Source organism: Exophiala xenobiotica (assembly GCF_000835505.1).
Source record: "Exophiala xenobiotica strain CBS 118157 unplaced genomic scaffold supercont1.7, whole genome shotgun sequence".
In the NCBI taxonomy this organism is placed as follows: domain Eukaryota; kingdom Fungi; phylum Ascomycota; class Eurotiomycetes; order Chaetothyriales; family Herpotrichiellaceae; genus Exophiala; species Exophiala xenobiotica.
Window position 1 is genome coordinate 273,990 of NW_013562488.1, and position 26,633 is coordinate 300,622.

At 51.9% G+C, this 26,633-nt stretch overlaps 11 protein-coding genes across 12 annotated transcripts; 8 read left to right on the forward strand and 3 right to left on the reverse strand.

Annotated features, from left to right (window-relative positions):
• The first annotated feature begins 323 nt into the window (after window positions 1-323).
• PV05_10805 (uncharacterized protein) lies at window positions 324-1,889 on the forward strand. Its single transcript, XM_013454223.1, has 3 exons — window positions 324-683; window positions 1,288-1,487; window positions 1,587-1,889. Exons 1-3 carry the CDS (start codon window positions 422-424, stop codon window positions 1,644-1,646), a joined length of 522 nt encoding a protein of 173 aa, XP_013309677.1. The 5' UTR covers window positions 324-421; the 3' UTR covers window positions 1,647-1,889.
• On the reverse strand, window positions 1,505-3,351 carry PV05_10806 (3-methyl-2-oxobutanoate hydroxymethyltransferase). Its single transcript, XM_013454224.1, has one exon. It carries the CDS (start codon window positions 2,822-2,824, stop codon window positions 1,823-1,825), a length of 1,002 nt encoding a protein of 333 aa, XP_013309678.1. The 5' UTR covers window positions 2,825-3,351; the 3' UTR covers window positions 1,505-1,822.
• A 44-nt stretch (window positions 3,352-3,395) lies between these two features.
• PV05_10807 lies at window positions 3,396-4,805 on the forward strand. 2 transcript variants are annotated; one of them, XM_013454226.1, is made up of 4 exons: window positions 3,396-3,975; window positions 4,058-4,172; window positions 4,227-4,408; window positions 4,456-4,805. In XM_013454226.1, the coding sequence occupies exons 1-4, from the start codon at window positions 3,852-3,854 to the stop codon at window positions 4,593-4,595; spliced, it is 561 nt and encodes a 186-aa protein (XP_013309680.1). In that variant the 5' UTR covers window positions 3,396-3,851; the 3' UTR covers window positions 4,596-4,805. The 2 variants fall into 2 exon arrangements, with proteins under 2 accessions (XP_013309680.1, XP_013309679.1); XM_013454225.1 differs by having other exon boundaries at window positions 4,227-4,805.
• A 170-nt stretch (window positions 4,806-4,975) lies between these two features.
• On the forward strand, window positions 4,976-6,161 carry PV05_10808 (uncharacterized protein). The gene has a single exon (XM_013454227.1). The coding sequence runs from the start codon at window positions 5,087-5,089 to the stop codon at window positions 5,990-5,992; it is 906 nt and encodes a 301-aa protein (XP_013309681.1). The 5' UTR covers window positions 4,976-5,086; the 3' UTR covers window positions 5,993-6,161.
• A 159-nt stretch (window positions 6,162-6,320) lies between these two features.
• On the forward strand, window positions 6,321-10,329 carry PV05_10809 (uncharacterized protein). The gene is made up of 2 exons (XM_013454228.1): window positions 6,321-6,394; window positions 6,457-10,329. Exon 2 carries the CDS (start codon window positions 6,836-6,838, stop codon window positions 10,028-10,030), a length of 3,195 nt encoding a protein of 1,064 aa, XP_013309682.1. The 5' UTR covers window positions 6,321-6,394; window positions 6,457-6,835; the 3' UTR covers window positions 10,031-10,329.
• Window positions 10,238-13,190, reverse strand: PV05_10810 (uncharacterized protein; the record flags this gene model as incomplete). Its single annotated transcript, XM_013454229.1, has 5 exons — window positions 10,238-11,576; window positions 11,630-12,154; window positions 12,210-12,355; window positions 12,412-13,008; window positions 13,056-13,190. The coding sequence occupies 5 exons, from the start codon at window positions 13,188-13,190 to the stop codon at window positions 11,039-11,041; spliced, it is 1,941 nt and encodes a 646-aa protein (XP_013309683.1). The 3' UTR covers window positions 10,238-11,038.
• A 47-nt stretch (window positions 13,191-13,237) lies between these two features.
• PV05_10811 (uncharacterized protein) lies at window positions 13,238-13,681 on the reverse strand (the record flags this gene model as incomplete). The annotated part of the gene is made up of 1 exon (XM_013454230.1): window positions 13,238-13,681. The coding sequence occupies one exon, from the start codon at window positions 13,679-13,681 to the stop codon at window positions 13,238-13,240; it is 444 nt and encodes a 147-aa protein (XP_013309684.1).
• Window positions 13,682-14,175: 494 nt separating this feature from the next.
• On the forward strand, window positions 14,176-15,588 carry PV05_10812 (uncharacterized protein). The gene has a single exon (XM_013454231.1). It carries the CDS (start codon window positions 14,525-14,527, stop codon window positions 14,909-14,911), a length of 387 nt encoding a protein of 128 aa, XP_013309685.1. The 5' UTR covers window positions 14,176-14,524; the 3' UTR covers window positions 14,912-15,588.
• A 2,192-nt stretch (window positions 15,589-17,780) lies between these two features.
• PV05_10813 (uncharacterized protein) lies at window positions 17,781-20,549 on the forward strand. Its single transcript, XM_013454232.1, has 4 exons — window positions 17,781-18,436; window positions 18,496-18,618; window positions 18,673-19,600; window positions 19,649-20,549. The coding sequence occupies exons 1-4, from the start codon at window positions 18,394-18,396 to the stop codon at window positions 20,160-20,162; spliced, it is 1,608 nt and encodes a 535-aa protein (XP_013309686.1). The 5' UTR covers window positions 17,781-18,393; the 3' UTR covers window positions 20,163-20,549.
• Window positions 20,550-20,735: 186 nt separating this feature from the next.
• PV05_10814 (uncharacterized protein) lies at window positions 20,736-23,589 on the forward strand. Its single transcript, XM_013454233.1, has 3 exons — window positions 20,736-21,523; window positions 21,578-22,906; window positions 22,957-23,589. The coding sequence occupies exons 1-3, from the start codon at window positions 20,996-20,998 to the stop codon at window positions 23,044-23,046; spliced, it is 1,947 nt and encodes a 648-aa protein (XP_013309687.1). The 5' UTR covers window positions 20,736-20,995; the 3' UTR covers window positions 23,047-23,589.
• Window positions 23,590-24,481: 892 nt separating this feature from the next.
• PV05_10815 (uncharacterized protein) lies at window positions 24,482-26,196 on the forward strand (the record flags this gene model as incomplete). The annotated part of the gene is made up of 6 exons (XM_013454234.1): window positions 24,482-24,676; window positions 24,813-24,893; window positions 24,948-25,216; window positions 25,290-25,438; window positions 25,507-25,658; window positions 25,792-26,196. The coding sequence occupies 6 exons, from the start codon at window positions 24,482-24,484 to the stop codon at window positions 26,194-26,196; spliced, it is 1,251 nt and encodes a 416-aa protein (XP_013309688.1).
• Window positions 26,197-26,633: the final 437 nt, after the last annotated feature.

Here is a 26,633-nt window from a genome sequence, read left to right on the forward strand (position 1 = left end):
GCATCGTGGCATTGCTCTGGTGTGCTGTTAAAGGGCGGAGGCTTTTGCAAAGAGAAGAGCTGGTACGGACTTTGATGGCTGTAAACAGATGTACACTCATTGGAGCTCACGCACTTCCGACGTGGCTCGGTGCTGATGACCAGTCTTGATATACGGCGATGAACAATTGCAAGATGAGCAAGAGAGAAAGATCGTCTCAGAGCTGGCACGAACTGGTCAATGGTATTGACCAAATATCATGCTGCTTTAAATTGTGAACCTGCCTAGAGTCTACTGGTCAAAAACAACCTCGTACTTTCGTGGCACATATCCTTTCTCCTGCACAGCCATTAATTTCGTGGGCTTTCCCGAAGTCAAAGCTACCTAGGTACTCATGCGGTGGTAAAACCCCAAGGGTGGCAAGTAGGGAATAGCCAACAACATGTCTTCACCAAACCTACCGCTACGAGCATCTCGTTCGACAGCCACTTCACAAGACCGGCAGCAACAGCCTGACATCAATGCAGAGGTCGCTGGCAAATCACCAGATGATGGAAACAACAACGGTGACCAAGAGACTTACGCAGACCACGACGAGAATGGAGATCTACCAATGAGTATGACAGCAAGTGTGATCCTGACAAATTTGCCGAAGGATGCGAGTGCGGCGTTGAAGGAGGTGGAGGAAATGGATGAGAGAAAGGGTACGTGTGGGTTGATTTTCTTCCCTGTATCTTGAGCCCCAACGGGACCCTGCTGTGCACGTTCGAGGGAGCGAGGATCTTTGTTCAGCGTGGCGTGGTGTAGAGGAGTCGTGAAACTATGGCCGTGATTACTTTCTCGCTGTGCTCATGGTACGACGGGACAGAGGACTCTCGTTGCTACAGAACTGTTGACGGTCCGGTCTGGAGAGCGGAGGGAGGCAGTGGTGTGGTTCATCATGACTTACAGGCAACCCACACGAGCCTACCGCTACGCTTGAGCAAGCCACTGCACCCCCCAGTGAACGAGGCTTGCTGGTGTGACATTTGGCTACGAAATTGCAACACACGCCTTTCGAGCTCAAGAGCCACGTCCTTTGATGATATCAGTTGTGGGAGCGCCCTGTCTACCCCAGGCACCGCACCACACCTACTGAGCTGACAGCGTCCCGACCTCAGAGCGTTCAAGGCGAGGCTATCGAAGTGCCAAGCAGCAACTCTCTTCTGGAGTCCTTTCTTCTTGCACATGTTCTATGGCCTGTGTATCTTTGATCAGTCGAGTTTCGATCTTTACTGGACCTTCATTGACGGACTCGTGTGTTAATAGTATCGATCCGCTTCCAACCAGTCGGTTCGGCTCCGATTCTGAAACAGCGCGTGTTCAAGATCAGCGCATCGTCCAAATTAAGCGTCGTGCTGAACTTTTTGAGAAAGAAATTGGGCGTAAAAGAAGGGGATGGGCTATTTTTATATGTCAACAGCGTTTTTGCGCCAGGATTGGACGAGGGTGTTGGCAATCTCTTCAGAGTAAGATATGCTCTCCTTTTCATCTGACGATCGAGCTCCGCGAGCAGGCCGGAAACAAAAAAGAGAGATTGAAGTACTAATGCTTGGTTGACTATTTAGTGCTTCAAAACGGACGACCAACTGATTGTCAGTTATTCTACGACGCCTGCCTTTGGATGATATGGCTATGAGATATCAAGTGCCCTTACGCCATGGAATGCAATATCAACAACCAGACAGGCCGAGTGTTTCATCTGCAAGATTGGGCAGACCTTCATAATGCCAATGACCCTGCCATGACTCCACGCAAAAGACATATAATATCCGACCGCGAGCAGCAAAATTCGTCGACAGCTTCACGACTGACCTGCTTTTATGGCCGCCCTGAATGCCTCTGTCACCTTTGCGTCGCTCTTATACACGTACGGCGCAGTGGGATAAGTCCGATCAGAGACTTCATCCTTATACTGCTTGATGGCGGCTACGCCGGCGTCCCATATTGAGCCATATCTCTTAACGAACTTTGGCATAAATGAGTCTGGTGGTCGGACACCCAACATGTCGATTTGAACCAGTACCTGACCGCTGGTCTTGTTCCCGGCACCGATGCCAATGGTTGGAATGCTCAAGGCATTGGTGACTTCCTCGGCGATGTCAGACGGGACGCATTCTAATACGACCATGAATGCTCCGGCATCTTGTACCGCTTTGGCATCGTTGTACAGCGCCATGGCTTTGTCAAGTGTATTGCCCTGCACACGAAATCCGCCGAGAGCATGCTGGCGTTGAGGTGTGAGGCCAATATGCGCGCAAACAGAAATGCCCGCCGTCGTTATCTTTTTGATCTGCGGCGCCATTTCGGCACCACCTTCCAGCTTGACGCTCTGCATTCGACCTTGTTTTACCATGCGGATGGCACTGGCGAGAGCTTGTTCGGGGCTAATTTCGTATGAGCCCATTGGCAGATCACCCACAGTGAAGGAGCGGTTGACGGCTCGACTGACTGCGCGGGCAGACATGATCATTTCGTCGAGGGTGACTTCGGAGGTGTCTGGCATGCCGAGCGATACCATGGCCAGGGAGTCGCCGACCAGGACCATATCCATTCCAGCTTCTTGTGCTATAAGTGCCGAGGGAAAGTTGTGGGCGGTGAGCATTGTGATGGGAGATTTGTCTGCGTACATTTTCTGCAGTGTCTGAATGGTGACTGGTTTTTGGCCCCTGGCCAGCATAGCGGGAGAGGTAGGAGCATGTGAGCTCCAGCGTGTTTGCTGCCATGATCGGGTTATTTGGGAGACGGCTGTCCGGAGTGGTCGTGTGAGAAGGGGGTTCCTGCTTGTGCAGGCTACTGAAGCCATTTTATTCAGCCCGGTCTGATGCGGGAGGCTGGAAAAGGTACAGAGTGGGCGAGGAGGAGGATCAGATTCCGATTACTGTGACTCATTTCGTAGAAAGCACCAGCGCAGCGGTGAGAGAAAAATTGGGTGTTTTTATTGTCGGCGTGCTGAATTGTTTAACGTAGATCTGAGAAATGGTGTTGTTGACTTGAACGTGCCTCGGCGCTGACAATTTCGGTGCTGCAGGCACTCAGCTTACCGCAACCGACGGGGGCTAACACGCTTTGAGCTTAGGCGGCCCAGGCGCCCGAAGGGGTTCATCCCTAAGCCCAGGGCAGCCTGACTTGGGGTGATGATGGGCAAGGCTGCCTCACTAGGTTCATGTGTTGGAGTGTCAACTGGTGATCTTGATGATCATGCTGACTTGCCGCACCCTTTTGGCAGCAGTTGAAAATGGAGCCTTGCCGTGCCTTTGCGTATCCGTGATCGCGATCAATGCGCTGATTAACCAGACAAAGAAGGGCAGCTGACTTCTCGGTACCTCGAGGAGACACCGCACAGCTTAATAAAACCTGGCGGGGGAACCACTTTAAAAGGCCAGCCACTGAAACGAGGACAAGAGACAAAAGACAAGAAGAACACCCCACGTCCGTTCTCCAACATTGCATATCAATCATCGTTAACTTCCTGCGTTCGTTCTACCATCTTTACAGACTGACACTGTTTCTAATTCGTCAACTACTCTTCAAATACTCAGGTTCTTGACCTCTCGTCTTCACCCACCACACCTTCCCTACATACCGTCACAGTGCTCCGGGGAAGAAAGAAACAGCCGAGTTCAAACCGCTTATCCGATCCTCTCCCGTGATACCCAATCCCAATCTCTTCCGACGATTCTGTTGCCACCAACAATCATATCTGCCTTGTCCCTCTTCAAGACGGTCTCTGCTTGGCTCGCAGTTCGACTGCTTCCAAATCACTCAGTCCCTCAAGTCGAACACGCTCAGAGGCTGCTGCACCCAAATAGCATCAAGAGAAAACATTCACCATGAGTAGTCCCAAGCGGAGGATAGAGACGGATGTGATGAAGCTCATGATGAGCGACTACGAAGTGACATTGGTCAACGACAATATGCAGGAATTCTACGTCATCTTCAAAGGACCATCCGAAAGTAAGAGCATGATGATTTCCTATGACAAATGATGCACTGATCGAGACGACAAGACGAACCGTGACTGACTCGCCGACGACAGCACCCTTTGCAGAAGGAAAATGGAAAGTCCACGTCGAGTTACCTGATCAATATCCCTACAAGTCGCCTTCCATTGGCTTTGTTAACAAGATCTTCCATCCGAATATCGACGAGGGGTTAGTCGGAATACAAAGTGTATCAAGAAGTAGGGACTGATGGATATTTTGCAGATCCGGATCAGTATGCTTGGATGTCATCAATCAGACGTGGTCACCCATGTTCGACATGATCAACATCTTCGAAGTTTTCCTTCCTCAACTCCTGAGATATCCCAATCCTACCGACCCACTCAACGGAGAAGCAGCGGCCCTGCTCATGCGAGAACCGAGAAGCTACGATGCGAGAGTGAAAGGTAGGGTTGAGCAAGGCTAGGTTTGCGCGTTGACTGATTGGATACAGAGTATATCGCACAGTATGCCACAAACATCCATGCCGATGCCGACGAAGACGAGAACGAGACGGATGGGGAGTTGAGCGAGGTGGAAGACTTCAATAGTGATGGTGAGGATGAGCCAGCTGGAGCCATGGAGGATGTATGAGGGACCCCGTCAATTTGGGGCATTACAGCACCGGCGCTATCTCGACATTTGGGCTATATACTGGTAGGGCGCTCGGAGCACCATGGATAGGAATGGCAATCGGCAGGGTATGGTATCTAGCCGTAGTCCGGGCTTTCAGGACGAATTTGCTGTACTTCAAATAGTTCTTGACTTGAACTCGTCTCAACAGCAAAAATTATTCTGTGCACCTCGTGCTGCTTCACAAATGCGTGGTTTGGTTAGAGCAATGACCCATATCTTATATCCCACGTCTGCTGGCCAAGTGCGTCATCGGTCTTCAATAGTCTCATGAGCCCAGCCACGAGCCACGCGACCTTCACCCACGAAGGCCACCACCTTACCCCTCCCACTGTGCTATACTTGAAACATCGAGTTCCTCGAGTCCATGTTCTCTCCGCAAGCAGCCGATATTGACAACAGCTCGTTTCGATACTAACACCACGGCACACCGTAGATCCGCGTGCGCAGACATGTCCCAGTCTCTTGACCACCTACCTCCTGAGGTCCTCCTCTGCATCCTCTCATTCCTCGATACGTCAGATCTACTACAACTAAGTCGCACATGCCATGCATTACGCGATCTGGCCTGTGACCCTTTGCTTCACCTCGAACGCCTGCACCATGCCTCCTATACGGTCGCCATTGCACTGGCGCGACGACCATTAAAGTCCACCATCAGTCCGCCCAACTCATGGATCTGGCTGAGCAGAACCAATGTGCTATCGCGCCAGATCAGCAAGAGTCTGATCCGCATACGCTTGAGCCACAATCTCGAGCACAGACCGAGTCCGCGTGACTTGGTCGAGCGAGCAATTCTCCCATCCACATGCACCACCTATTCGTCCCTCGTTTCTCCAGCACTAATACAGTCCCAACAAGCGGTACAGAGGCGAAGGTTGATGGATGGACTCGGTCGCAAACTCGAGCGCAGGCCGAGCATGAACAGCCTAATATCTATGAACATTATGCCCGAGGAGTGTGCCCGCCGAAACGTGTCTCCCGCAATTGTGGCCACGCGGCGCAAAGTCATACGAGAGAGCTTGAAGGACGGTCTACGTGCATGGGTCGAAGGTCGGGCATTACAGGCGCAAAAGCGGAAGGCAGACGAAATGGAAGCAGTAGAGAAGAATACTGTTAAGACGCTCGTACGAAGGTTCGCAGCGAAGAAACTTGCGCTGGAGAGGGCGGAGAAAATCAACCCTGTAAGTCTGGAGAAACGGAGGGCCCAGGCGAGATGGGGAAGGGAAGTAGAAATGGCCAGACAGGAGGAGGAAAGGAGAGTCATGGCAAATGGTGCGTGTCCACAGCCCACCAGGGCCCATGTGCTGGGATTGAAGAAGTTCTGGGAGGGTGTTATTAGAGCTGCTGCTGGATAAGAAGAATCTGCAAATTGCTGGAATCGAGGATTCAGAATTGATTGCTACTACTCCGTGCATATCTGGAGGCAAGAAAGCTCCGAATTGTAGCGAACTGGCAGAGCGTAACCTACAGCTCGCCTTCTCCTGCTCCTGGAGCTCGAATGGCGACACCGTGGCTACAATTTCCCACTTATAGATCCTAGAAGTCCATCTCTTCTGTCAATACTCTGTGTTTCGTAACTGCCCCCAAACTTCCCACCAGGACTCTATAGCAAGGCTGTGCCACAAGGCTGAGAAGGCGTTGTTGACGATGAGATCATAAGCAACACCCGCCCGTTTATGTCGAGATCCAATACCATGGTTAATGTGATTTCTTTCGCACACAGATTTCCTCTTTGCAGCCCTTAGAGGCAGTACCAGGTAAGTCAAAGCGTCCCTTATCCCAGAGCACCGCAAAGCGCTGACAAAATGATGACATCCAGAGAGGAGAATCCTTTGCGAAGCCTGACTCTACAAGACCTTCTTAAGCGCAGCGTCACCACCACTCCTCCTGCGCACGCCGCGAGCGAACGGAGAACTCGAAATCACCCATCTCAGCCAAACGCGCAAGCCCATAGCCCGACGCCATCCGTGTACAGTGGTTGCAGCGGTTGTCCTGCCAACGCAGATAGCGCGCACCCGGTTTCACCGCTGGGTCCTGCGACATCACTTGCAGGACCTCGTTACTCACCAGCTCCCTTTCCACAGCCTCTTCCGCGCGCGTATACTCCCAAATTGGTATTTGGCTCGGATCAGGCACATGTCGAACCTGGCGCAGCAATAAACCCTGCTCAATTCTTCAACTTCACCTACCCCTTCGACATGGTACGAGAACAAGTCCCACCTCGGAATCCACTTTCGCCCTCCATGGGGAATACAGCACCTCCTGCAAAGCCTCAAGAGAAGGGCAAGCAGCCAGACACCACTCGTCCGCAACAGTTATATCCGAACCTACAGAATTCGACTCTAGAGCAACCTCAGTTTGGCAAACCTACGGCGTTAGGTGCGTCACCACAACCATACTCAAGAACACAACCTCTGGTGAGACCGACTGCGAATGTCTCTGCCCCGCGTCAGGCCACGGGTAGTCAGCCAGACAAATACTCGAACCTGTTCGTGGCATCGAAGAAGCCCTCGCAGAGACCAGAATTACACAAGCCACACGGCGTCGCAAACCCGCTGCAAGCATTCAGAGACTTTGACAATGGCTCGAGTCAATCGAGCGCGTCAAGGCCACGACCTTCAGATGACGAACTGTTCGAGATTCCCAAGCCTGCAAACTTGCCTCAACAAAATAACACCGCCTCATACCAAGCTAGATTCTCCGTTGACGATGTGTACGAGATCCCAAAGCCTGCGAACTTAGCGACATGGCAACCCAAGCCCGTCGCTCCTCCAACTTTTTCTTCTCAGCAATCGGCCAATCCTTACTTTATACCTCAGAACGTCGTGGACCGGATAGGTTTTGCGACCAATAGCACGCTCTGGCATGAAGAGCAATATGCAGCCGCTGATCCTTCAACGTATATGGACTGGGGCAAGGCCAACGAGAATATCAAAGCTTTACTCGAAGGCGCTTTTGAGGATGAAGAGGACAAACCACGGACGCGCAGAAGAAAGAAGCAGCTGGAGACCAAACTTGACGAGTTGTCCGACAAATTAAAGGGTATGTCCGTCGCAACCGACGAAGCCGACAAAGAGACTGGGGACGACGAAGACGAAGAGGAAGAAGACGACGGCACCATCCCTGGGCTGAAAGTCAAACTTCTCCCTCACCAAATCGAAGGCGTTAGCTGGATGTGCGACAAAGAGACGGGCATCAAGAAAACAAGAGGCGTCCTTCCCAAGGGCGGCATTCTGGCAGACGACATGGGTCTAGGCAAAACCATCCAGTCGATTGCCCTGGTTCTAACCAACCCGAAGCCTAGCCCCGAGGAACTCGAAAAGACAAAGCGCAAATTGCCCGAAGGTATCGGCAAAGGAACTCTCGTCGTTGCCCCGTTGGCCCTGATCAAACAATGGGAAGGTGAGATGAAAGACCGCGTAGAAAAGGATCACGCGTTGAATATCTGCGTTCACCACGGCCCTGGCCGGACGAAAAACTACAGAGACCTCCGAAAGTACGATGTCGTGATTACCACGTATCAAACACTCTCATCCGAACATGCTGGATCTGAAGGTAGTCTGAAAGTCGGCTGCTTCGGCGTCCATTGGTACCGCATCATCCTTGACGAGGCCCACAGTATCAAGAACCGGAATGCTAAAGCCACGAAAGCCGCATGCGCCCTGAACGCAGAGTACAGATGGTGTCTTACGGGCACTCCGATGCAGAATAACCTGGATGAATTGCAAAGTCTGATACATTTTCTAAGAATCAAGCCGTACGACGACCTGAACCAGTGGCGGGAAAGTATCACGAAACCGATGAATTCAGGACGGGGTGGTCTTGCGCTTAGAAGGTTGCAAGTCTATTTGAAGGCTTTTATGAAGCGGAGAACAAAAGATATCTTGAAGCAGCAGGGTCCAAGCAAGGATGACAAGTCGGGCACGGCGACGAAAGGGCCAGGCTTCAAGATTGTCGAACGGACGGTCGAGAAAGTCGAAGCCGAGTTCACGGAGCAGGAGCGCAAGTTCTATGAGCGGCTTGAGTCACGTACGGATCGTAGTCTTGAGATGATGATGGCTGGCAACAAAATGAGTTATGCCTCGGCGCTGGTTCTCCTGATGAGATTGCGACAGGCGTGTAACCATCCGAAACTCACCGGTAGTGATTTGAGCACCGAGAATGACGGTGCCAGTGGATCTCAGACGCCGAGCCGTCGCAAGGCCAGTGTTGAGGATGACATGGACAGCATCGCTAACATGCTGGGCGGATTGAGCGTCGAGTCGAAACGGTGCGATGTGTGCCAGATGGAGTTGACCAAGCAGGAAGCGCACGACGGTGCAATTCGATGTGCAGAATGCGAGGCCGATCTTGAGGAGCAGAATGTGCAGCTCGAGCAGAACAGTAAGGCGAAGAAGGAGAAACGAGTAAAGAAAGAACGACAGGCCATTCGCAAGCAGCGCAAAGAGGCGCGGCGAGTCATCCGAGACATCGATGATGAGGATGATCCTGTCACCCCAGCTCATGAAGAGGACGAAGAAGACGAAGCCTCGAGCCTTGATAACGATGAGGAAGAGTCCACGTCAGATGAGGGCATTGAGGCACCGGGCATAATGCAATCCACCAAGATCCGACGCCTCCTGGGTCTTCTCAAAGCCGATGCACATCAGCACAAGTACATCGTCTTCTCGTTCTTCACATCAATGCTGGACTTGATCGAACCGTTCCTGCGGGAGAACCGGATCAGATTCGTCCGCTACGATGGCAAGATGCGTAACGACGCGCGCGAGGCGAGTCTCCACTCATTACGTACGGACCCTTCGACAAGAGTGTTGCTGTGTTCACTCCGCGCAGGCAGTCTGGGACTGAACTTGACTGCGGCGAGCAGAGTTGTGATACTGGAGCCGTTTTGGAACCCCTTCGTCGAGGAGCAAGCCATCGACCGCGTACATCGTCTGAATCAAACTGTCGATGTCAAGGTGTTTAAACTCACGGTCAAAGGCACGGTCGAGGAAAGAATCCTCGCGTTGCAGGAGAAAAAGCGTGAGTTGGCGAATGCGGCGATCGAGGGACGCAAGGGCGCGATGAAGTTGACGTTGCAGGATATGTTGAAATTGTTTGGACGAGATGCTGAGAGGGAAGAACCTGTTGAAGTCCAAAATATTGGATCGGGCCCAGGACTACTTGATTCCTCTGGATCGAGACCTGGCGGGTCGGCGTCAGTGCCTCAAGGTGCGAGTACGAGTCAAGGCATGGCGATGATGGGAAGCAATGCTCGGTATGGCGCGGGGAGTGGGACTGGGAGTGGAAGTGGAAGAGACAGAGACAGAGAGAGGGTGAGGGAGAGGGAGAGAATGAGCGATGGTACAAAGAAGGTGCACAAGGATCATGAAATTTATGGACGGAGATGGTGATGGTGATGGTGATGATGATAGCGAGCTTTTTGTTGCTCGTGCCTCACACTGGACCCGCGATATCCTGTCTACAAATTGGTCGGAATACGCGACTTCTGGTTTGACGAATCGGACTTGTAAGAGCAGGGGCTCTCGGGCGTACACGGTGCTGACCTAGGGTGCGACGACTGAGATGCCCCTATGTTTGTCTGCGTACGAAGCACTCTTCTAGAGGGCTCCGTCGAAATGCGATTTTACTTTCAGACTATGTTTTGTGTGTCGTGTCAATGTCTGGCCCGTGAAGAGGCTATTCCTTTATTATACCGGCATCAGCGTTACTAGGACCTGTATCTTTGCTAGGTACAGTGCTCTGGCACTGCAACTGTTTTTGCCGGTCCACCCTTCGTATGCGACAGAAGAGATATGCATATATGCTCTGGGGTAGGAATGCTACTCATAGACCAAAGGCAGGGCGGGGATGATCTCTCGAAGGAGCCGCCCAGGACTAGGACTTCACTGAATCAATAGAGGCTGTATCTCCAGGGCTTGGGAGGACTGGTGAGTGAATCCTCCGATACGAGCCTGAGGGACTCTGAGATGCGTCCGGGCTTATACTGCAATGGTTGACAATCACCAAACGCGAGGCTTACCAGGAGCCGTGAACCAAATACATGGCCCTGGAAATCTCTGGCTATGCCCTGCTCTGGATATCCAGCTCGCAATTAATTTGGACCATCTGCGTGACGCAGGGCGGCCCAATGAGGTGTATTCGGGATTGCGGACTCATAAAGGTCTGATCAGGTTCTTGGAGGCACAGCACGGGGTGGAGATGCTTCTCTGCTTCCATGCTAGGTCGCTAGCCTGGGATATTTCTGTGGTCCGGTTCTCTCGTCGAAGCCCTGTACACCAAAGGTCCATTGGAGCCATGCCGCATCGCTGGAATCAGCCTGTTCATGGTGAAAGCCCAACAAGCCTTTCCGTTTCACGCGGAAAGTCCACCATTCCAACCCTCAACACCTCCGATATATCTCACGGCGTAGTCGTCACTGAATTCTCGAGATCTAGATCCTCCCACTTGTCGAGCAGATAATCCAACCCCTTGTCGGTGAGCTCCGATTTCTCCTGAGATGAATTCCCGGTCCGCAAGTCGGCAAAGAAGTCGCGGCAATTCTGTGGTAATTCGATGTTTCTCTCTTGTGCAGCCTGAAGGACGGCAAGTAAAAGTCCCCTACCCACAGAGAACCTTCGGCTGGCGGCGCGAATAGTGAGACAGAGTTTGAAGAAGGCCTCTTGTGACTGCGGTCTCTCGTTGAGGCCCTCCAGTAATGGAAATACTGCAATGGCCACGGGTTGCATGATGATGACCGGAAAGTGGTCAGTGCCCCACTCCAGCCGGATCTGTTCAAAAAGGTCGGCAATACGGATCGACGAGGATATCGCGGTCTCTCTCCATTCGGGTCGTTCATTAGAAAGCTGTGTCCGTATCAGTGACGGGTGTGACCGGTTTCCCGACTCGACCGCCGCCAATTGCTTGGACATCATCACAACGACCCAATTGTGAAGAGCACTAGGACTATAGTCAGCAATGATCTCTGGATATTGGTGGGACAGGTTTCTAACTGCAAGGCGATAACGTGCGGTGGAGATCTCCCATCAAGGTTCATGCACTCAGGTAATGTTTTGTGCCAATTCCGGACGCCGGTATATAGTTCAGCCAGTTCTTGCATGGTCTCCTTGGAGGTTGTCTCCTCCTGCTTTGCCATCAATGCTTCGGCCCTTGCTGATTTTTCGATGATCGACACAAAGCTGAGATAATGGCAGTCTGGATGGAAGTCCACCGGAGGATGCGGCTGCGGATAGGGAGTCCAGCCGACGTAATCTTCCGTTTCATGATGAGATTCCGGCTTCGGACAGGAAGGCGGCTTCATGAGCTGGGTCTTTTCGAAATCCAGTAGGGTGCATGATTTGAGAGAGTACAACGTCCACTCGAGTCTATCCAGAGATTTGTTGATGCTGTCGAGGTATGCCGGTGCGAGGTTCGAATTCCGTTTTATCTTTTGCCGCCACTTTTTCAGGTCTTTGGAAAGAAAAATTTGCTGGCATAGGACAGTGTTGCCCAACGAATCTTGACCATTGGTATTGAGACTAGGAGTGGTAAGTTTGGCATGCCGTTGATGGGCAGGTGGGTTGGCCCACTCACTATGTCCACTGAACACCAAGCGTTGCCACCAAGGCCAGCGACACTCGACCTTCCTCGGCTTCCAGGCCTTTTTTGGCCTCTTGATAGAACTGTTCTCGGATCCACTCGTTTGGCTCTGACCCGTCGTCCGTCAACGTATCCAGCAGCTGGATCGGGTAATAGTTAGGTCCAATCAGATAATACAACCGCAGGCAGAACTTACACAAGCGTCGGCAAGAATCATGTTCACCAGGTAGGGTGTGCATACGAGACTGCTTTTGTCAGCCGACCTCATGGCGTCCAGGAACAGTTGCTCATCGACCCAATGCCACCAGGGATGCGCCCAAGTAAACCACAGCGAGATGAGGTGCGAGACAAAGTCATCATCATCCGTGACCGTCGTCCAAGGTTTTGCGGGTACAGACTTCGGAGGATTGACGACGTCTTGAATCCGACCAAGCATTGGGCGGCGTATGGCCCGGCTCACGTGGTTCGAGTGGTTCGAGTGGTTCGAGTGGTTCGAGTGGCCAGTGACGCCATCCAATTGCATCGCATCAGGACTTCCTCGGAACTCAGACTCGAGATAGTCACGGATACTGTGTCTCGAACCTCCATTGCGTATGACTTTGAGAAGTGGCTCCAGTTGAGTCGGTGTGGCTGTCCGGATCGCGGTGAGCAAGTCGTCGAAGAGTTGACGATCGCTCTCAAGAGCACTAATCTTGCGCTTCATTGCCAGGCGGCGGCGGCCGTCATCGTTTTCATCTTTGACGCATTCGGTGTTGTGCGATATGCAAGAGACACATGGCAATCCTTCATCACACTAAGGAGTTAGCTAGTCGACACAGATGTGGCGATAGGATCACCGACTCGAGTCCGCCGTTTCTTACAAGCGAAGCAGGCGACGCTAGTTTTCCTTCTGCTCTGGAGTTCAGGTCTGGGAGGTGACATTGAAGAGTCTGTTGTAGTGGCCGGGACAAGATTTCGAAGAGGGTTATTTGACATGACCACGGTTGAACGTCACAAAAAAGAGGCAACTCAACTCCATGTGCTTAGACAGTGCTAGACAATATGGGAGCAAAATCCTTTGGGGGAAGTTTTCTCAAGTTCTTTCCGGCTGGTCGGCCACGAGTGATGCTAGCAAACTCGGTCAGATCTGGGATGATAATGGATGGCACCGGTGCATTGAGCTCCACAGAAAAATAAAGATGATGGAAGACCCAAAGACCCAAAGACCCAAAGACCTCAAGACCCAAAGACCTCAAGACAAGCCAAGAAGCTCCCCAGACGCGCTGGCACTTGGACAGGCAGTAGGTGGGCAGGTCGCTGAAGTCATGCATGTTGGCACCAACCACAACTCGATCCGGCTGCTTCATCCGGTGTGGAGGCCCATGGAGGCCAATGAGGTCATTGACCAACACGAGTTGTTTGAGGGTGTGCAAGAGGGCAAGAGCGAAGGCCAACATCGTACACGTATCATACTGGTCGCACGTCATACTGTATACCCTAGGTACATCCTGCGAGGAGCTACAAGAAGACCTTGTTCTTTCTAGGCACGACCACTTTGGTTCGAGAGGTCGGGTGGTTGGTAGCGGCCATCTTTGGTACCAACCAAAAACGATCGTACCGAGTAACACAGTTGGACGAATCGTGTCTGAGAGAGGCTTAAGCAAAGGGGAAGTAGCGAGCCTTTGCCAGCGAATCAACAAGTAGGAAACTTAGCCAAGCGAGGATTCCTGTGGCTTGGACCTCGTCATGGGCGTCGATTACAGTCTCCAGGACCGAGTGACCGAGTCATACCTGGGGGTAAGAAACAGAGAGAAGCTGATGGGACGTGGGATGCGCGTGACCACTCATCTAACACTTCAAGGACTTCTTCGATCAACGTCAAGAACACGATCGTGACAAGCGCCGCTTTTCCCCCAGGCACGACAGGACAGTGAGACACAATTCACCCGGCCAGGAATGTTGTTCCGTGCACGTGAATTCACGCTCCTCTAACCAGCAGAACTCTCCAGATTTATGACATCCCGGAATGGATTTCCTCTGATGATCGGCGTCCTTACCCCCTGCTTGCCCCTGTGGCGTCTCCAAAGACCAAGATACTGAGCCGCCATCTGATAATGTCATGCCACAAGCGATGCTTAATTCGCCCAATGGTCAAGGCAATATCTTTCCGTGACCAACCGGACGCCATATCCGCCGATGCAATCGAAATGCATCATTCCATGGTGGTGCGATACGTAAACCAATAGATCGATCGTCGATTTCCGAGATGGCCATATATAGATGGAAAATCAGGGAAGACGCACGGGGATGCAACTACACTTCCAAGCCCTATGAGCTCGCAACAGAACCTCTGTATCGACTCGACAACAAGCACCAGCCCGTTCCAACCTCTGAAACTCGAGCAACCCAACACTTACCACACACGCCATGGCCGCTGTTCTAGCACCCAGACCTTCGCAGCCACTGCCCCACAGCAAACCGCCACAGAAAGAGCTGACCTACGAGGATTGGAAAGCTGCACGCGATCTCCGCTCCATGGTATCTCCAACCAAGTTCACCCTCTGGCGAGATCATCACAGGCGGCGAATGTCATTACACGAACAATACAAGGAAAACTCCAAGACCTTGTCGTCTACTCTGCAAGAAATGTTGGAGTCAAGGCTGTCCTCGGCATGCCCTTGTGCTGTATGCACCACTCGACCGCAATGAAGGGTTGAAAAGTCCCTGGAGAAACCGTCTCAACACCGCCTGCCATAGAGCAGAAACCCCTAAGCCTCCAAGCCTCAAAACACTCCAGCCTTATCAGGCGGGCGACCATGATATGTCAACCATATTAAATCATCCAACAAAGGTGCACAGGCAGCGTCACTGCAAATTTCAGCAAGACGACCAGGAAGTGTTGCAGAAGCCTATGCGGTAGGCAGCAGTCGCTGCCTCGAAGCGTCGCAAAGAGACTGGGTGGCCAAAGGCCCAAAGCACCAAACCTTGCTGGCGTTGAGCGCTCTCAAGCCATGTGTGCCTGCCTCTCGGTCGACCCGGGGAGATCGACAGATCGAGGAAACATACGCCCATTGGAGGTAGCTGGTTGGAAAATCAGATTGGAAGTGGTCTAGGGATCTCCCACGTTGGCCCATGACCAGCAAAATTGGGAGAAAGGTCGAGCTCATCAACCTAGCTCGAGGTTGAGTGCCAAAGTGCACAAACCCTCGCGATAAATAACTCACGGGTTCGTTACATTTCGTCGTGCAGATGAGCGAAAACCGTAGAGAAGCTGTCAAATTTGTATAATAATCGTTGTATGATAAATCTTCCGCGGGTTAGATCGCGACAGCAGCACGAGCCGAACTCGAACCCGTGGCCGTGGACCAGTCCAGTGCGCGTGGCAATCCATGAGTAGAAATAGCAACTCCGGACGAAACACTCCTTTCAGCCTGCTACTTCACAATAAGGCCATGATGGGCCCATGGCGCCTGGCACACACGGGCCCCCGCGCGGCCCAAAATTCCAGAATCATGCCAGAAAAATTTCAGTGGCACAAGAGCTTGAACAGACCTCGCCTTGCGCAATGGAACTTCCCGGTCTGAGAAGAACACGCAACCGGCATATTGCTACTGATGGTAGGGTATAGTATACTGTGCAACTCAGGTCAGGTAGATAGATTTAGAGCGTGGAGTGTTGACTGATTCTATGGTGAAGATTCTGCAATATTATATAGGAGCAGGAAATTTTCCTCGACCCAGGTCACCCAGGTCCATATGCCGCCTCGGTTACCACGTCCCGTCCCTCTACTCTTTCTCAGAAGCCACAACATGTGGCAGTCATCATCACCAGCGTGCTTTTCCAACTCGGACATGCTTTGCCACCACACGGCGGACACGAGCTCGAAAAGTGAAAACTGTGCCGGGCTAGAAGACTTTTCCGAAATTTCGAGCTAACAAATGCATATGCAGGTCGGGTATGGAGTAGGACCAGGATCACTGACTGTGCCTGCGCGAATAGCGGGAAAACGTGGCAGCCACAAAACTATCAGGTCAATGTCTGTAAAAGGCAGTTCATAGGGCGCAGGCCAATTTGTTGACCCTAACCGTTGTTCTGGGTCATCCATAGGGCGGGACGACAACCCATCTGCATTGTTCACCGGGCCTGGTCCAGGCGAGTCTCTGCCCATCAATGAATTTGAATTTGGTGCAGTCTATTAGGCTCGTTTGGAGGAAGGTCAATGAATACAACGCTGCTTGTCCAGCAGCGGGTTCACAGAGCCAGTATCAATCCATGGCGACGAGACTCCGGGGAAATTCGACGAGTTGCTTTTATCAAGGCCCAAAGCATTCTATCGCTGTTCCCGGACGGGCTGGGCGACGAACTGATTGTGTCTGAGGGTGATTTGTGTTGCAGGTACTGTAACGATGTGGTGGCAAATCCTTCACTTAAGGAGTACTCGTACTCGTACTGTACAATGGACAAGAGGATCACCAAGACTTCGGACACCGCGCTTTTGTCCATGCGAGATGCCGACGAGGAAGCCGGGAGCCAAGAAGGCTAAGCGGCAGGGCACCTCGGTCGTCGTCCACGAATAAGGGTAATCAGCAATGCAGGCTGGTCGCTGCAAGTGCAAGGCTTCGAACGAGTGAGAGCCAAAGAAAAGGGGGTCAAGCCCGGGCGATGAAACGTGGCTGCCAGGCTGTAAAGGGTCTAACTGTGTTCGGCCCCAATGACCGCTAAGACGTCCAACGGTGTGTCAACTGGGGAACCAATGGATAAGTGGCCAATCTGTGCTTCAGAAAAGGCCTCGATTTCAGCTGAGTTGTCGAGTTGAGTTGCAGATGAGCAGTTGGAATTGTAACCCCGAAAGCGCTCGTCGACATGCCGTCAGGATGGGCGGTTCTCAGATCAAGGCAAAGGCGAGAAACCAACATGTTCGAGGGCTGCATCGGACAATTTATTCCAGGCTCGGCGGTTGAGATTACTGGCAAGCGGAGTGGGCCACGCCATGTGCTCAGGGCTGCGGCAAGGGTAGTGTTAGGCTAGTGAGGCTAAGGCGATCACCTCCCCAGGCGTCCTTCGAGAAAAATCCAGCTAATGCCCCAATAAGGATAGGCATGCCACGCAGGTGTCGGGACAAGGGTTTAGGCGTGGGAGGCGTGGGCCTGGCATTGGAAACTGCGGTTTCAGGATACATCAGGCTACAGGTACGATCCAACCCAGGCGCTCCCAGGCAGCTGGGACGAGTGAAGAAGGAATACTATGATACAGTGCGGCTCGAGAGACATGCCCGGTACCGAGTTACAACGTACTTACAACTACTGAGACTTTACTATGTAGACCATCAGCCAAACTTCCAATGTTTCTTCCCAAATTGTTCCGTCAGTCACGAGCCAGTGTCAGTGCACGGCTTCTTTCTTCAAGCTCCAACCACGACAATCCCTGTTTCCGCTATGCCCGGACTGATGCCACTAAAACTTAACTAACTAGTCGTCGTGGTCGTCCCCTCGAAACCCCTGCACCCCTGCCTGGTGAGCCTCCGCTCTGCCAAAGAGAAATCGTCGGTTAGTGAGCGCGCTGGTCTTAACTTAACCCGACCTGACCGCATCCCTTCCCTTTTAGTCTCTTGTTCTTCTTCCACCAAGTCTGTGAAACCTCAGGATCGGAATTCTGTAGGAGACTAAGACCCCATTTCCCCTGTTACCATATCAGAACCAACAGTCCGGCTACAAGTACGAAGTATCAAGCCATCGATAGTCGCCCCTCGGCCGTTGCAGACAACCTCGCTTGAATTTCCATACCGTCGGCACTGCTTTTTCATCCATCACATTTCACCCCTTGCCGTGACGGCCACTTGCCTATCAACACCATATACCTTGTTACACGCTTACCTTCAGAATTCCGGCCTTAGGATCTCGCTTGGACGATTCACTCATCGGTCGTCTGTCATGTGGCCTCGATAAAAAATCCGAATTGGTGGGAGTCCTGGAATTCGATCTCTCAACTCCACATCCATCTTCACCGCCACCTCAGCTTTCCGCCGGTCCCGCATAACGTCTCATCACATACACTCAACATCTCTGGTATACATCTCTGGCATCTACGAAAAAACCCAGAGTTCACAACGCATTGGGTGACGGCACCTATGTCAACGTCGTTGTACATGAGGAAGGAGAAGTGGTATCCCTAAAGACCGACTGGCCGCGTATCCACGCCAATGGGGAATTCCCAAGGTAAACCGGTGGTCTTGACTGACGAAGGTATGGCTCGATCACGGCCCCCGCTTCATCACAAGAGTCTGGCTAACAACAATGTGTAGTCAATCTGAACCACTTTCGTCTTTTGAGAGTTGTTGGCAAGGGTGCATTTGGGAAGGTTCGTATCGTTGAGCGTAAAGATTCTGGCTTGACATTTGCTCTCAAATATATTCGAAAGGACGAAGGTATCTATCACAGCCGCCAGCTCTTGAGTCACTAATAGATTCTGACCGTACTAGTGGTGCGCTCCGAAAGTGTTCGCAACATCATTCGCGAAAGACGCATGCTCGAACATCTGAACCACCCCTTCTTGTGCAACCTTCGCTACAGCTTCCAAGATGTCGAGTATCTTTATCTTGTAGTGGATCTGATGAATGGAGGCGACCTTCGATTCCACATCCAACGCAAAGCATTCACAGAAGAAGCCGTCCGCTTCTGGATGGCAGAATTGGCATGTGCCCTTCGCTATATTCACGGTCAAGGCATTGTACATCGAGACCTCAAACCCGACAATGTACTACTAGACTCCGAAGGCCATGTCCACTTGGCAGACTTCAACGTCGCTTCCGATTTCAAGCCCGGTAAGCCACTGACCAGCAAGTCAGGCACTTTGGCCTACCTGGCGCCGGAGGTGTTCAGGGGCTCGGGTTACTACAGCGAAGTGGATTGGTGGTCATTGGGAGTGACCATGTACGAGTGTGTCTATGGAAAAAGACCTTTTGAAGGCAAAACCTATGAAGACCTGGCCGAAACGATCTCCGCGGCGAATCCACGCTATTATGTCACCAAACCACCTGTGTCGATGCCATGTCTCACCGCGATGACATCTTTGATCGAGAAAGACCGACGGAAACGGATAGGAGCCACTGGGTTCGACACTTTCACCTCACATCCGTTTTTTCAGCCTATCAACTTTGAGGCCCTAGAACGAAAGCAAATACCGCCAATTTTTGTGCCCTCCAGCGAGAAAACCAATTTCGATGCCACATACGATCTTGAGGAATTGCTTCTGGAGGAAGCACCCCTAGAAGCCCGCGCGAGAAAACAAAAGCCGAGAGCCGAGTTACGCAACGATGCAACCAGCAGAGAGATCCGGGAAGACGAGCTACATCGCATGATTGAAACAATGTTCGAACCATTCGATTACACCCTGGCGAGTTATGAAGTGTACGCTTATCTTGATGCAAATAATAAATGCACGCTAACCACAGACAGGCCCGCCTCAGCAGCAGTTGCTGGCACAGTGCCAGACGAGCATGAGCACTTGGACACCACCCAGCCCGAAGCAGATTCTGTTCCCACCTCGCCAGATGGATCTCCACCATTATCGCCGAATAGCTTACCGACACCTCAGACGGAGGACACTTTTGCTCCATTAGACGATCTCAAGGCAGCATTACCCCATGCACAATCCACGCGGCCAGCTTCGTCCTCAAAATCCTTCAGTCGACCAATACCGCCACAAAGACCCATGGCTGCAACAAGACAGCCGAGTAAAGGTGGCGGTGTGCAGATGGTACTTGATGAAACTGGGAGCTGGTCGAACCTAGCAGATCAGACACCCCCTGGGCATCCGGATGCGATCTCTGGCGAGTCGGGCATCAAATACGAGAAAGGAGGCGGCAGCATGCTTGGCTTCTTGAGCAGGAAGAAAGGCAGAGACCGAAGTCCGAAACCAAAAGAAGCTGGGGTGTTGGGCAAGATTGGTGCGAGGCACATCATCAGCTAGACGACGAGTGAGGAAGATGATCTCCATGCGGTCGCGAGAGACCAAAGCTAAGATTCAATCCACATACAGGTGGAACAGCCCTTGTCAGAAATCGAGAGAAGCTCGCAGAGACGACGAGGCATAGCCGAATATGAGGCTGAAGCAAGAGACACAAGCATAAGCGAGTGGTGGGAGTACTGGTTGAGAGCAGGACTATACACATGGATACCCGACATGACATACACAGTTGCATTGACTGCAGATGATCACTCTTGTACGTTGCCAAACACGCCGTGTCCTCGGAGCAGGACAGTCCGGCACATAGGTCAGCTCGGTGTTGGGTGGCATTTGCACTGTATAAGTACCATGTAGATGCTAATATGTAATTATAAAGGAATGAAAACATACGTCTTTTATCACAAACAAACAACAATGCCCAAGAGAAAGAGATCACTTGTGGGGCGGTGAATTTGGGTTGCTGGTGTTGATTGTGTTTGGTTGTGGTTGCCAGGCGCGGAAGCGATCCAGCGAGAATCGAGCTTGGGTCAAGAAAGTCCAACTAAACCTCTTCCTCCAATAACAGCCAAACGTCAACACGACTGCTTTTGCTCACCTCTTCGTTCACCTCTTTCTTTTCTGCTACTGACTCTTGTGTCTTCTTCAAGCTTGTGCTGGTCGGTCTGCACATATCTATACTCCAGACCTCCCACCACGTCGGCCATGTCCAACTGTTAGTCTTTGTTCCGGTCGTCAAAGCAGCAGCACGCGTCGCGTGGTTCTGTCAGCATACCCCTCCCTGCCATTCTCGACCATCACTTGGACGAGCCGCCAACAAGCTCGGAATATCCTTATGAATGGCAGCTGCTGTATTCATACCACCCTCACCCCATGACCCCCTCGCAAAAATGGCCAATGTCTCTCGCCGAGTCCCTCTGGCAAGCCTTTCCAACGCCACAAATTCTCCCCACCGTCCTCTCACCAACAGTGGTTCCAAGCGACCGAGAAGTCTAGCCAACATCTCTCAGCAAGAGAATGAACCGCCACAGAAACGTTTGGCGGTCGAGAAAAGCTCCAGGGATGCCCATAACAACGTCGCCACGCCTCAGAGGCAGCCGGCCCCGACTATGGCCGAGGGCCGCGTCTTCGAACGAGGGCACGGTGAATCGGGGTCTACTGCTTTCCAGAAAAAGCTGGTAGCTGCTCGTGAGAAGACTGCAGGGCTACGGGTGACCAAGAATGTGGAGGCGACCTCTAAGGAAGACACTATCCGCACCTGGCAAAAACATTATCGAAAACTCTTCCCGTCCTACAGCTTCTACTTTGACGGAGCGTCGGAGGAGGCACGGGCACGCTTCCTTCGACAGATCACGAGTCTTGGAGCGGTATGTATTTTCTGGTCAATCTCGGGGAAAGATGATAACTGACAGGCGCTGTAGAAAGAAGAAAGGTTTTTCTCCAAAGCAGTCACACATATCGTCACTACTCGTCATATTCCAGCAGAGTCGGCACTGCACAATGATACTGCTGGGCCTTCTCCGACCGAAGACCAGCCTCAAACCATCAATCCGTCGCTGCTCGAAAAGAACCCACGTGGACACGCGCCTACGAATGGAAGACGTGATGGGATGAACCATATGGACATACTAGTAAGGGGCAAGGAGATGGGAATGAAAATATGGGCCGCAGAAAAGCTACAAAGGGTGCTGGGCTCGATAGTTGGAGATGTCGGCAGTCTGACTCACCACTCTCGGGGGACCACTCATGCAAATCGAAGCCAACATGAAGACTTGGGCCAAGTGCTGAAGAATGAGAAACTGGCAGCGTCGTCTGAGAGGGAACAACCATTCTTATCACTGGTCGCCTTCAAGGGCCCATTCATCTACGTTCACGACATGGACGAGAAGTACCGTCCCACGATGGTCAGGGAGTACCCTAGAGTTGCCCGACGCTCCGATGGAGAGTGGCCCCAGTTCCGGTCTGCAAGTATCGGAAAATGTCCCTTTGTGGAGGATCCAACCATGAAGAGGGAACTGGAACAAGAGCAGCGGACCAGAGCTAGGATGGTTGGTATGCAACAGCAACAACAGCCACAGCAACCTGTGCAGCGCACAAGGTCGCATATGGCAGTCGGACAAGCAAACCTCGATCCTCCGCCACGTCGTACGAGTCCAGGTAAAGCTCTACAGCCGGTTCGCAACACGACCAACGCACCTGTAGACCCGGACTGTGACCCCAGGGATAAAAAAGCGCATCATTCGACCCACGAACGGCAACCTTCGTTCCCCCCGATGCCAGAGAGACAGTTCGAGTTCGTTCGACCTGCTCAGCTACACATGGCCCGTGAGCCAGCAGCATCTGGGATACAAAGGTCCAACCTGACCTCTGCCATTCAATCACAGATGATTTCTTCCACGGCTGCCACTGGCGTCAAAGCCGGGACAAGCAAAGAAGTCCACCACCAACTGAAACGGCAGGTGTTGGAACGAACCCATACTGGCAGTCTTTCTGTTGGATCTATACCGTCATCACATAGGATGACTGACCTGGCTGGTGCACTCAAGAACGTTCGGGCTCCTGCGCCACAAAGAGCAGCTAAGAGCAAGGCGCAAGAAAAATTGGGAGGAATTCAAGAAGAAGACGCTCATGAAGACGACATCGCTGCCGAACGAGCTGCCCAGGCTAGTCGGAAAAAGAAGGCGGCCAAGAGAGACCCTAAGCCAGGCTACTGCGAGAATTGCCGCGACAAGTATGATGATTTTGAAGAGGTAAGAAGCGTCTTGCAACACTATATGATCTGACGACTGACTCAAACTAGCACATTATTTCACGCAAACATCGAAAGTTTGCTACGACTCAGTCGAATTGGACTGAACTTGACGCCCTTCTTTCCAAGTTACAAGCATGAATGGAGAAAGACACCCCATTCGCGAGGAGTTTCATTGAACTGAGCAACGTCCTGCTCAGATGGGAATCAACAGACCAGGCGATCAGCATTTCCGCTCACATTGATTACGAGCATTGAATAACCTTTTGCATTTTAGCGGCAAGCATGTTTTACTTTGAAGCATCAACAGTGCCAAAACGATAATACAGAAAAGTGAAAAGAGGCAGGGTTCGATGGGTTGTGATGGCCTTGGACCCGTCGACCAGGCCATATTTTAATTCAGAGCGGCCATTGTTTGAGGATTGAAGCCAGGAGTGATGAGACGAGGGAAGTGTACAGGAAGATGAAGGATTGGACGGCCATACGTCAGTTGATGAAGCATAGCGATATTTGATGGTGAATTTATTGGTTCACGTTGCATTGAAAGGAGTCTGGCGATATTGATATGGCAATTAGTGTGCAGTTCACTACATTAGCCCTGTGATGCATGGAGGCTGCTCCGCTGCTTGAATTGTGATAGGATTGAATTGAACGCGTTCATGATACTATGGTACTTGTCTGCACGCAATGTACAGCTCGCAGATGGAGCAAACCCGTCAATTTTTGCCTGGCTTTGATCGACGCCAGAGACTTTGCTTGATGTGTCCGGGTCGCTATGAGTACGAGCAGCCTATCGAGAGAAATGAGGGTCATACTACTCTATACGGTAATTCAAAATTCCTAATTGGGAGAATGTCACTCATTTTCATCGACCAACATCAGGTGGAGTCTGACTATAAATTGATGTTGCCAAAGTCCTTTTCTCTTTCTTCTTGTCCTCTACATCATCCCCACAACCGTCTTCCTTTATCTCTCGAGCTTGTGGAAGATGGAATACGAGTGCTCAAAGCCCGAGATGGACTTCTGGTCGCCTTCTTGAATCTTTCATGTACGTGCGTCGACAAGCAGCAGCCAAGTCATCCCAAACAAAGAAATAATATTCCTTGACAATGACTATGGGTGGGCATTTGGTGCTCCTCCTTCGACGCATATCACCTCGTCCAATGACTATGATGACTCGCGTTCGTGCTTCAATGCCAAAGCAACAAAGAGACCCGTTCCCGGTATTTCTTTGTCGAGCTCGTCTCAACCTCATTCGAATCTGCGTCCTCCATTCATCGTTTCTCCAGGATGGAACAAAGATGCCGCATGCGGTGTCGCTGTTGCTTTCCGAATACTCACGTCTCATTCAGTCTCAAGGCGGTCTTCGTGCTTGCTTTCGTTTCTTGGCTGATGACCGTAAGTGCACATTCGCCCATACTATCTCGCTCGCTGGGCAATAGGTTCACAACTTGACCATCTGCAATTGGCCTTGACACCGCTGCGGCAGTCGACCCGGCCCACTCACATCACGACTTTGGCTCGTACATCCTCAAGGGAAGCACGAATTTTCCAATCCAGGCACAAAGTCCCCCAAATGGCGCCAAAGAAGATCCCGATCGAAAGTCGACCCATATACGAACGTGCCGACTGGACACGGGATAGAGACAAGCTCGACCGACGAGTCCGCCGATGGAGATTGAAGGAATGGTACGATGGAAAGGCGGAACACTTTGCCTTGTCAAAGCCCAGAATTGAGCCGCCTGGGACTCGGGAGGATGATTTTTGGGAGGTTTGTTCTCCTTTCCTGATAGCACACATCATCAAACAGCTTGACAACGAAAGTCGATGGCGTCTCGCTTTCCTGACTTTGCTTGCTTCCCGGTACTAGTTCTAGTGGGTGGATGTAGGCTGATGAACTGCAATAGTGTACAGACATGCTAGGCCGTGGGTCATTCGGGATGGTCGGGAAATGGACCAAGTTCGACAACCGAGGAAGTGCTATTGATGTATGGCCACTAGCGAATACAGCTTCCTCCCGATTCTTTGCTAATTATGTGTAGACCGTGGCCATCAAACAAGCTGACTTCGACAGAGAGCTCGACATCGACCGGCATGGGAGCATTAGCATACCTTGGGAAGCGCGGACAATGCTGGAATTGTACGAGCAAGGATGCGACAACGTTACAAGGTTGCGAGGCTTGAAGCTCTTCGAGTCGGACCATTCCACCGCAAACAAGTGGAGATACTACATCCAGTACTACAGGTACGGGACGCTGCATGGCTTGATCAGCAATTATAAAGAGGGCAATCGGAGACATCCTGGAAGGGAGTACGTCGCATTCCAACCAGCTTGTCCTCATGGCAGGAATCCTTTCCATGCTGACCACTGTCGTGCGTGCTAGAGAACGTATCCCCGAAGCCTTCATATGGCAGGCTTTCCACGACTTCGCGAAAACGGCACATCACATGCGCACCGTACACTTTGACGAGCGCGTCGCGCCGCCAGGAAGGGATCATTACGTGCTGCATTTGGATCTGAAGCATGAGAATGGTACGCCTCGCCCCGTCCCGGCCTTACACTCGATTGGATGTACTTTGGCTGACTCTCACTTGGTGCAGTTTTGTTGGGCGATGCACCTGCCGACAAAAGTTTCATGACATACCCGGCCATAAAAGTGGGAGACTGGGGCATGGCCGCGTGCACGAACTTGCAGGATCCCGATAACAGTCGAATATGGAGGGGCCGTGGCACGATTGTCTGGTTTCCACCCGTAAGTTAGCTATCACCCGGTCACACCTTCACCTACTCCATTCGGCCATGCCCTCGTTGGGTTCGCTAGAAAGGGAGCTGTCGTGCCGACCTCAATACAACAAGCACAGATACTAATTCTGCCTCTGTGATAGGAACAGCGCAACTTTGGCCGTTACGGCTCAAACTGGCGCTACCCAATCCTGGGCCCTTCCAATGCACCCTTCGGCATGAGCCACGTGATATGGCAAATCGGTGCAAACATTTACGGGTTGATGAACCTGAACCAGCACAACGAGGAACTCGACGAGCAAGTCAATCGGCATGAAAAGATGGAGGCGGAGCTTCGGCGGGGCGGGTACTCCATGTTCGAAGAGCTCAGGAGCAGAGTGTACAGCTCCGAGTTGGCGGCGCTGGTGGAAGATTGCCTCCGGCTGGATCCTCAACGGAGGCCGGGCGTCAGAGAATTGGTCAGGCGGACGGAGCATGGCTTGAAGCCGTACCTCGAAAGGTGGATGAGAACGGGGCAGTGCCCGTCATTGAAAGTCAAGATCGTGTGAGAGCGGAAGAACCTGGGATTGAGAGGAGACAGGATGCAACCTGGACTTTTCCTACCTCCAAACCTCTAATGTCAAGCAGCCCGATTCCCGCGAAAAACTGGAGGGATATCTCCAGGTCTAGAACTTTGGCTAGCCTGGAGAGTACTTCAAATAATACGAGGATGTCTCAGTGCAGAAGACAAATGTTTGCGAAGGAGCCGGATTAAGTCAGGCTGAGACGAATCAGAAATTTTAGTTGTAAAGAGTTCAGGTAGACGTTCAAAATCCGAACTCCATAGCCCAGTGGCCTTCGAGCCTTAAAGCTACAAGCATCCCACAAGGCTACAAGGCTACAAGGCTGACGCCAAGCATCTCCATCGCCATTCTGCTGCATGAGGACCTTTTTCTCTCGGATTTCTTTGGCCTCCACCTCCAGCCCAGTCTCGCAGTCGACAACC

Coding starts and splice junctions, on each gene's coding strand:
- PV05_10813 (XM_013454232.1), top strand. CDS start 18,394: ATGGGGAATTCCCAAGGTAAACCGGTGGTCTTGACTGACGAAG. Junction 18,437..18,495: donor GGTGGTCTTGACTGACGAAG/GTATGGCTCGAT, acceptor AACAATGTGTAG/TCAATCTGAACCACTTTCGT. Junction 19,601..19,648: donor ACCCTGGCGAGTTATGAAGT/GTACGCTTATCT, acceptor AACCACAGACAG/GCCCGCCTCAGCAGCAGTTG.
- PV05_10806 (XM_013454224.1), bottom strand. CDS start 2,824: ATGGCTTCAGTAGCCTGCACAAGCAGGAACCCCCTTCTCACACGACCA.
- PV05_10807 (XM_013454226.1), top strand. CDS start 3,852: ATGAGTAGTCCCAAGCGGAGGATAGAGACGGATGTGATGAAGCTCATG. Junction 4,173..4,226: donor CATCCGAATATCGACGAGGG/GTTAGTCGGAAT, acceptor GATATTTTGCAG/ATCCGGATCAGTATGCTTGG. Junction 4,409..4,455: donor CTACGATGCGAGAGTGAAAG/GTAGGGTTGAGC, acceptor GATTGGATACAG/AGTATATCGCACAGTATGCC.
- PV05_10809 (XM_013454228.1), top strand. CDS start 6,836: ATGGTACGAGAACAAGTCCCACCTCGGAATCCACTTTCGCCCTCCATG.
- PV05_10805 (XM_013454223.1), top strand. CDS start 422: ATGTCTTCACCAAACCTACCGCTACGAGCATCTCGTTCGACAGCCACT. Junction 684..1,287: donor GGAAATGGATGAGAGAAAGG/GTACGTGTGGGT, acceptor GTGTGTTAATAG/TATCGATCCGCTTCCAACCA. Junction 1,488..1,586: donor GTGTTGGCAATCTCTTCAGA/GTAAGATATGCT, acceptor TTGACTATTTAG/TGCTTCAAAACGGACGACCA.
- PV05_10814 (XM_013454233.1), top strand. CDS start 20,996: ATGGCAGCTGCTGTATTCATACCACCCTCACCCCATGACCCCCTCGCA. Junction 21,524..21,577: donor AGATCACGAGTCTTGGAGCG/GTATGTATTTTC, acceptor CAGGCGCTGTAG/AAAGAAGAAAGGTTTTTCTC. Junction 22,907..22,956: donor AGTATGATGATTTTGAAGAG/GTAAGAAGCGTC, acceptor GACTCAAACTAG/CACATTATTTCACGCAAACA.
- PV05_10808 (XM_013454227.1), top strand. CDS start 5,087: ATGTCCCAGTCTCTTGACCACCTACCTCCTGAGGTCCTCCTCTGCATC.
- PV05_10812 (XM_013454231.1), top strand. CDS start 14,525: ATGAGCTCGCAACAGAACCTCTGTATCGACTCGACAACAAGCACCAGC.